This window comes from Belonocnema kinseyi, chromosome 8 (assembly GCF_010883055.1).
Source record: "Belonocnema kinseyi isolate 2016_QV_RU_SX_M_011 chromosome 8, B_treatae_v1, whole genome shotgun sequence".
Lineage (NCBI taxonomy): Eukaryota > Metazoa > Arthropoda > Insecta > Hymenoptera > Cynipidae > Belonocnema > Belonocnema kinseyi.
The window spans coordinates 22,130,552-22,140,104 of record NC_046664.1 but is presented as its reverse complement, the minus strand read 5'-3'; the positions used below and the strand labels follow the sequence as shown (position 1 = coordinate 22,140,104).

Here is a 9,553-nt window from a genome sequence, read left to right as displayed (position 1 = left end):
CCCCAAAATGAATTTTGAAGAATGTAGTTCAACTTTCATTCAAGTAGTTTAATATTTTTTAAAATAGTTACATTTTCAATCTGAGGTTTGGATTTTGAACTAAAATAATTAATCTTCAACAACAATAAAATTGGATTTTTAACAAGGTAGTTAAATTTTTAAATAACTAGTTAATTTTCAAACCAAGAAAGGTAAATTTTCACCGAAAAATTAAATGAACAGAAGAAATTAATTATAATTTTAATGCATATAAAAGTAATATTACATAAGTATATGTGTAATATATAAATTTCAACGAAATAGTAGAATTGTGAATAAAAGCAATAATTTTACGAAGAAAATAATTTTCTATAAATAAATTTCTAGAACTAAATTTCTAGAAATAAATTTCCAGAAATAAAATTCTTGAACAATTTTTGTAATTCATCTAAAAAAAACGTGTTTTCAACAAAATAGTAGAATTGTAAACAATAACAATAATTTACGAAGAAAATAATTTTTAATACAAAATAAAAATGTTGGATAACTATTTATTATTTAAGTTTCTTTGTCTAATGATTTTGAAGGTTTCGTAAATATAATTTCCCTACGATTCTTGAAGAAATTTAAAAAGATTTCTAATATATAGAAAAACTATTTATTTTTTTATTTTACAGTACTTATAAAAATTTTAAGAGGTAAAATTTTAGTCGGTTTAAAAGATATTTAGAAATTTTAGATATTTATACGAAGTTTCAAAATATTTGATATATTTTCAGAAATCTTTCAAAGTTTAAAAATATTTGTAATCTCTTCAAAAGTTCTTAAATTCTTAAATATTTTTTTAATTCACTCGAATTATTCGTAAAATTTTGAAAAAAAAGTTTAGGATTTAGAATTTGTTCTCGAAATTTTTAGAAATCCTCTGAAAGGATTTGATATATTCAAAATTTTTGGTTTAAAAACTAATATTTAAGAAAGATTAAGTTTCAGAAGATTTTTTAAAATCTTTAATTCTTAAAATAATTTTTAATCTTTTGAAAATTTCTAAATATTTTTTAAAACTTAATCAAATTTTCTTATAAAATTTGTAATCTTTTAAAATCAAACAATTTCGCTTTAAGATCGTCGATTTTCTTTTTTGAAATTTTAGAAAATAATTTGTAACTTTTCCCAGGAATCTTAAGAAAGAAGTTTTATTCTCTTGGAACCTTTCAAAATTCTGAAAAAGATTCTTTTCGAAATTTAAAACCTTCCAGATTTGGTTTTGTCAATTTTTTTGACTCTTTTGAAATATTTTAAAATCATTTGAAATATTCTGTGAGAATTCATTTTTCATAATGAAAAATTAGTTTCATTTTTTAAAACTGATTTTCAAAACTTCTAAATATCTCCTAAACTTACACAACTTTTTTTTATAAAATTTTTTATTCTTAGAAAATTGAAAAATTTGTCTTTAAAATCGTCCACATTCTTTTTCGAAATTTTGAAAATTATTTGACATGTTTTTATATTATTCTCAATTTTCTTTAAAAATTAATTTTTCCAAGTAATCAAATATTTTAAGTTTTCCTAGGAATCTTAAGAAAAAATTTTTATTTTCTTGATACTGGAAACCTTTTGTAATTGTTGAAAAACTCTTTTTTATTCTTCCCAATCTCTCAATTTTCTTAGAATCCCCTAAAATTAAAAAAATGTAATTATATTTCCAAATAAAAAGAATAATTTTAAACTAAAGAAAGATTTTTCAATCAAGAAAGAAAAAATAGGAATATAAAGAAGAATTCAATTTTAAAAATTGTTCGGAATCTTTTTTTTTAATTTTTTCAAATATTCTCTCAAAACTTCTAAATATATTTTTTTAACTTATTTGAATTTGTTCTAAAATTTTGTAATCTTACTCAAAATTGAAACATTTTGCTTTACAATCTTGATTTTTCCAGACATTTTAGGAAATCATTTGAAATGTTTTTAAATATTTTTTCAAAATAAATAATCAAATTAAATTTTCCCTGTAATCTTAAAAAAATTTATATAATAAAACTGTTCAAACTCCTTAAAAAACTTAAAAATTTTATTCTATAGATTTAAAAAATCTACTTGTTTGTTCATAATTTGTTGAAATATTTTCAAATTTTATGTTATTTTTTTTTTTTTTTTTGAAACTTCTAAAAGTTTAAAATAATTTTTTTAATAATTCCAGGTTTCCCTACGAGTCTTTAAAATCTTGCAATAATTAAATAAAAATTTTCCAGAATCTTTTTCGGTAAATTTAAATTCTTCTGAGCCAAATATTAAGAACAGAATTATTTTCCAATATTTAAAAAAATTAGAATAAAAAATTTTTCTTTTATCAATAATATTTAGAAACATTCAGAACAAAACTGTATGGTCAAATAAAATTACTTACATTTGGAAATATTGATATACTTAATTGCTGGTATAGACAATTCGTAATCTTTATTTATTTATTTATTTTATTCGAATTTTCGCTTTTCGAAATAAAATTCTGGAACTAAATTTCTAGAAGTAAATGTCTAGAACTAAATTTCTAGAACCAATTATTTATAAATAAATTTCTAGAAATAAATTGCTATAGCTAAATGACTAGAAATAAATGTCTAGAAATACATATCTAGAACTAAATTTCTAGAAATAAATTTCTAGAACTAATTTTTTAGAAATAAATTTCTAGAACTAAATTTCTAGAACTAACTTTCTAGAACTAAATTTCAGGAAATAAATTTCTAGAACTAAATTTCTAGAACTTAATTTCTAGAACTACATTTCTAGAACTAAATTTATAGAACTAAATTTCTAGAAATAAATGTCTAGAACTAAATTTCTAGAACCAATTATTTAGAAATAAATTTCTAGAACTTAATTTCTAGATATAAATTGCTATAGCTAAATGTCTATAAATACATATCTGGAACTAAATTTCTAGAACTAAATTTCTAGAACTAATTTTTTCGAAATAAATTTCTAGAACTTAATTTCTAGAAATAAATTGCTATAGCTAAATGTCTAGAAATACATATCTATAACTTAATTTCTAGAACTCATTTTTTAGAAATAAATTTCTAGAACTTAATTTCTAGAAACAAATTGCTATAGCTAAATGTCTAGAAATACATTTCTCGAACTAAATTTCTAGAACTAACTTTCTAGAACTAAATTTCTAGAACTATTTTTTAGAAATAAATTTCTAGAACTTAAAAATTTCTAGAACTAATTTTTTAGAAATAAATTTCTAGAACTTAATTTCTAGAAATAAATTGCTATAGCTTAATTTCTAGAAATAAATGTCTAGAAATATATATCTATAACTAAATTTCTAGAACTACATTTCTCGAAATAAATTGCTATAGCTAAATGTCTAGAAATAAATGTCTATAAATACATTTCTAGAACTAAATTTCTAGAACTAACTTTCTAGAACTAAATTTCTAGAACTAACTTTCTAGAACTAAATTTCTGGAAATAAATTTCTAGAACTAAATTTCTAGAACAATTTTTTAGAAATTAATTTCTAGAACTTAATTTCTATAACTAAATTTCTAGTAATAAATTTCTAGAACTAAATTTCTAGAAATAAATTTCTAGAACTAAATTTCTAAAACTAACTTTCTAGAACTGAATTTCTAGAAATAAAATTCTTTATGTGGAAATTTTGTTATATAGGAATGGAGGCATTAAAGAGATGTCCAAATTTGGTCGTTGGATTCTTTTTTTTTTTAATTTTCAACAATTTTATAGCTAAAGTTATTAAGAGTGTACCTATTCTTTTTCTGAGTATGCGACGTCGAGAGTATAATAAATTTTCTTTTTTTCAGCGATACACAAGCTGTCTTTTATAACCTTTCTAGTAATGTCTATAATCCACATGTTCCTATCATATTTTTTAATGATAAAATGCAAAAACCTGACCAAGGATGTGTCAGAAACTATTTCTTTGAAATGGAAATTTAGGTCCATGGTATTGAACATAACTTCCATATTTTTGGCGGGTTATTTCTTCTACAGGCATAACACGTTTTGCGAACCATTAGGTACTTATTTACAGGGCCTAAAATGTTTCGAATTTCGGAATACACACCTTTTTTATATTGACGAAGAACCAAAAAAAAAATTCAACTGTATCGATAACAGGCTTCACAGGCAAAAATGTTCACAAAAAATGCCGGGAATTTACTTCTGGTTGCAGAACAATTTAAATTTTCATTATTTTCATAATTTTTTTTTCCAATTTAGAAAATTGATTTCTACTTTAACAGAGAATTTTTCACATTGAACGGGGATATTCGTCAAGAATGATTCTGATTAAAAAAAAAAAGAATTTTCAATAATGCCTCTTCCAAGTCAGAATTTGTCAACATTTGAAAGTCCCCTCTTCGAAATTTCAAATTAAAAATAAAATAAAGAATACAAAAATGATTAACATTTTTTTTGCGAATTCATCTCTGGTTGCAAATTTAACTACATTGTTGAAATAATTTTTTTTTCAACTAAAAGTTTAACTATTCCAGTATAAAATTTAAATATTTTTCTGAAACTACGATTTTTTGTTAAGAATTCTATTTTTAACCGAAAAATTAACCAATTCATTTTTGGTGTAAAATGTATCTGTTTTGGATTAAAATTTAACTATTTAGTTGAATATTCATATTTTTATTTTGAAATTAAACTATTTTTTTGAAAATTTATGTGCTTCGTGAAAAATTCGGTTTTTTCTAGAAAATTGAACTGTTGCATTAGAAGATTTATCATTTTAGTTGAAAATTCAACAGTTACTTTGAAAATTAATTCCTTCAACTGAAAATTTGAAAATTATATTAAAAATTTATTTTTTGGTAGAAAATTGTCTCTTTCATTGCAAGTTAATCTTCTTGTTAAAAAACTTTTCTTTTTGGTCAAAAATTCAGGTATGCAAATTACATACTTATCATTTTATTTGAAATTGGATCTATTCATTTTTCCGGTTTAAGATTCATTATTTTAATTAAAAATTCTTGTTTTTTCAAATATTAGCTATTTTATAGAAAAATTATTTTTTCTTGGGTTGAAAATTATTATTTATTTGAACTGAAAAGGGTAACTATATTTTGAGAGTTAATTTTTTTAAAAGCAAGTTTTGTTGTTCAAAGTTAATTTTTAAATAAAATTTCAACTTATTCCACTTGAAAATTCCCTAATTTTAGTTCAAAATTCGTCTGTTTGAAAATGAATTTTTTTAACTTAAAATTTTATTTTTTAAGTTTCGATTATCAATTTATCTTTTTTAGTAGAAATGAATCTTTTTTGTTGTTGAAAATGCAACCCATAGTTTAAAAATTGAACAATTTTCTCAAAACTCCGTTATTCTTTGTTAAAAATTAATTTTTTCTACTAAAAGTTTAACTATTCAATTTTTTGTTAAAAATTTACATTTTTTAGTGAAAAATTGAGGTATTTGTTTCAAAATTAAAATATTTTGCAATTTTTTACTCTGTTGTATTAAATGACGTTTGGAATGAACTTAATGCATTAAAATAAATGTGTTTATTTTGATTATAATGAATCTTAAAAAAAAAACGATTTTTGAACAAAGTAATTAAATTTTTTAAACCAAAAAGACGAATTTCCAAACCAAACTGCATTTTCAAAAAAATAAAGAAATAAAATGACTTTCAAAAAATTGTTGAATTTTGTACAGTTTAGAAAAATTGTTAGCTAAATAATTAAATTTTCAACCAAAAAGATTAACTTTCTATCGAAAAAATGAATTTTTGACTAAACATTTTTAGCTAAACAGTTGAAATTTCAACATAAAAAGATGCAATTTTAAATCAAATATGGAATATTTAAATTTTAAATTTAAAAAGAAATTAATTCTTCGCTGCAAAAATGAATCATAGTTAATTTAAAAGCGAATAGTTCATTATTAGTTAAATTTTTACTTAGAAAAATCAGTTTCCGTTAAAAAAGAATAACTTAAAAAAGTGATTAAATTTTCAATAAAATAATACGATTTTTAACACAAAACTATGAATTTTTAACTAAAAATATAAAAGTAGACTTTTAAATCAAAACGAATTAACTTTGAACCAAATATGATTCGATTTTTCACAAAAAATAGGAATCTTCAACAGCAAATGGAACAGTTGATTTTTTAAACAAAATAAAATCTTTTTTCAAATTAGTCTAATTCTTAATGAAAACGAATTTTTTTAAACAAACAGTTGTATTTTTAACAAAAAGATGAAATTTCTACCAAAATAAATTAATTTTCAACCGAAAAAAATTATTCAGTCAAAAAGAAAAAAAATAACCAAATTGTTTAATTGATGGGTTTAAAAGAATTTTGAATTTCCAACAAATTAAACAAAAATTTTACCCGAAAATAATAATTACGGACCAAAAATAAAATCGTTGATTTTTCGACAAAAATTAACTGACTTTTCAGAAAAAATAATACAAATTATCAACAAAAACAAATTAATTTTCTACCAATGTATAAACTTCCAAAAGAAAATTTTGTTCAACAAATTTTTTCAACTTTCAAATATATAGTTGAATTTTTAAACACAAAATATCAATTTTCTTTCGGTATAATAAAAAATATCAATTTTCAACCAAAAATGCAATATTTACAACAAAAAATGAATAATAAACTAAAAAGGGATGATTTCTCAACAAAAATGTATTGGTTGAGATGTTAACCAAATTTTTTATAAATTTTTAATTAATTTAAAAAAAATGAATTCGCAACAAAAAATATGTTTATTTTTTAAGCAAAAAGGATTTTAATTTTCAATACAAAATAATTTAATTCAACCAGAAATACGAATTTCCAACAAAGGAGATGAATTTTAAAAAAAGAGTTAATATTCAACCAAATAATTTAATTGTCTACGAAAATAGTTGAATTTTTAACCAAAAACCCCGATTTTTTAAGACAATATTTCTAAAAAAAACAGTTTCATTTTTGACTAAAAAGATAATTTTTGATCAGAATTGTTGATTTTTTAATAAAATAGTTAAATTGTCAACTAAATAATAAAGTTTTTAATCAAGAAAGGTGAAATCTGAACGAAAAATATAATATTAGACCTTTGGAAGAAAAAAAATTAATTTTCGGACAAAGACTGTGAAGCCTGCGAAAATAAATATTAATTTGGATAATTTATGGATAATTTATGTTTATAAAAATTTTTAATTTTGGGCTTTGCACTTTTAAATCCGGACTATGCAAAGTGTGTCGGACTGCGCAACATTTTAGGCCCTAATGATTTAATTAATATAGATTTAATTAAGGGGCCGCACTTAAATTACGTAACGGATTATAGGCCCTCTTTAAGACCCCCCCCCCCTTTAACGAAACGCAAAAAAATATAATATATAAATATAATATAATAAGAAATGAGACTTAAGATAATGAAGATTTGTTGTATTTAAGGTAATACATGCTTATACAAATTATAAATTATTCAATTTTATGGATTTATTTTAAATAAATAAAAAACATACTTTTCTACTTATGAAGCAGTTGAAATTTTAATTTAAAAATATCGGTTTTCAGCAAAATAATTCAATTTTCAACAAAATAGATGAATTTGCAACTAAAAATATGAATCTTTAACAAAAAAGTATTTCTTAACAAAATGGTTTTAAAAAATAGCTGAATCCTACAGCAAAGACGATTATATTTTAACTAAACAGATTTATTTTTATCGAAGAAAGGTTGAATTTTTACATACTAAAGCAGATGAATTTTTAAATCGAAAAGACAAATTTAAAAAAATTTTAATTTCCATCCAAAGAATATTTTAGTTTTACTTTTCAACGCCAAAATGCGTGTTTTAAAGGAGTAAATTTTCTACGAAATGTTGAATTTTCCACGAAAACTGACGATTTTTAAAATAAAATTGTTGAGTTTTCAACCAAATATTTGCATTTTTATCCAAGAAAGAAGAAAGTTTTACTAAAACAGATGATTTTTTTAACAATACGTCAAATTTGCAAACAAAAATAGTTGAATTTTCATTTATAAAAAAAAACACCGTCGACATTTTAATACCAAAAGATGAAGTTTAAACAAGTAAATTTCCTACGAAATAGTTAAATTTTTTAAGAAAAAGTCTGATTTTTTTTAATGTTTGAATTTACAAGAAATAATTACATTTTTCTAAATAAAATAAAATGTCTACTAAAATAGATAAATAATTTTCGAAATCAAAAAGGCAAAGCTTCAAAAATAAAAGTTGAATTACCTACAAAAAAGATACGAATTGACTTTCCAACAAAAAAATATTATTTTTAAACAAAAAGTACATTTTTTACAAAATAGTTGAATTTTTAATGAAAAGGGATGATATTTTGTAATAAAACTATTGAATTTTCAACAAAACAATGGCATTTTTTTATCCAAGAAAAATTAAATTTCTATTAAAGCAAACTATTTTTTTTAACAGAAAAACAAATTTTCTGCAAAATAGTTGAATTTTTAACCGAAATTTTATTCAATTATTAAAAAAGATAAATTAATTTTTATACCTTTTGTATCAGGGTTAATTAAAATTTTTTATTAAAATTAAAATTTTCGAAATTAATTGTGCTATAATTTAATTTTAATTAATATTTTTAAATTAATAAAAATTAAATTTTAGAAGTAATATTATATTTTTCATAATTAATAATATCTAATTTTTTGATAAATGCATTTAATTAATTAAATAATTTTTTAATGGATATTTTTATAAATATATAAAGAAAATAATTTTAAAAAATGTATTCAAGAAAGATTAAATTTCTACAAAAAACAGATGAATTTTTTTAATAAAAAGACATAGCAAAAAATGGTCTTAAAACAAAATTGTTGAATTTTCAACAAAACTGTTACATTTTGGTCTAAGAAAAATGAAATTTCTACTTAAATAGATGAATTTTTTAACTTTAGTTGACCGTTTTATTATCGAATTATGAATTTAATTAGAAAATACATATTTAAAAAAATTGAATGTTTAACTAAAACGGAGATTTTTCATTTAAATTTTTGAATTTTCAACCAAATATTTACGTTTTTATCGCCAAAATATAATTTTTAAACAAAAAACAATTTTCCTGCATAATATTTAAATTTACAACGAAAGAGGAATATTTTTTAACAAAATTGTTGCATTTTCAAAGAAATTTTTGCATTTTTATCCAAGAAAGATGAAATTTCTACTAAAATAGATGAATTTTAAAATTAAAAAGAGGAGTTTAAAAAAAATAATTGAAAAATATAAATTTGAAGCAAGTACATTTTCTACGAAATAGTAGATTTTTTAACAAAACATTTTAATTTGCAATAAAAAAGGATGACTTTTCAAAAAATGTTTGAATTTTGAAGAAAACAATTGGATTTCTATCCAAGAAAGGTAAAATTTCTACTAAAATAGATGAATTTTTTTTTATAAAAAGACTAATTTTCAAGAAAATAGTTGGATTTTCATTAAAAAAAGATTTCATTTGTTAACCTTTTTATCACCAAAATGTAAATTTACTTCAAAAAGTAAATTTTCTCTGAAAATGCAATTATAAATTATATAAT

At 20.7% G+C, this 9,553-nt stretch overlaps 1 protein-coding gene across 1 annotated transcript in view; it reads left to right on the top strand.

The window, feature by feature from the left end:
- LOC117177675 (post-GPI attachment to proteins factor 2-like) overlaps positions 1 to 9,553 on the top strand; it is a 27,751-nt gene that overhangs the window by 15,919 nt on the left and 2,279 nt on the right. Inside the window, exon 4 of the mRNA XM_033368501.1 lies at positions 3,816 to 4,031. Coding sequence (XP_033224392.1) covers positions 3,816 to 4,031 — 216 coding nt within the window. The remainder of the gene's footprint in view (positions 1 to 3,815; positions 4,032 to 9,553) is intronic.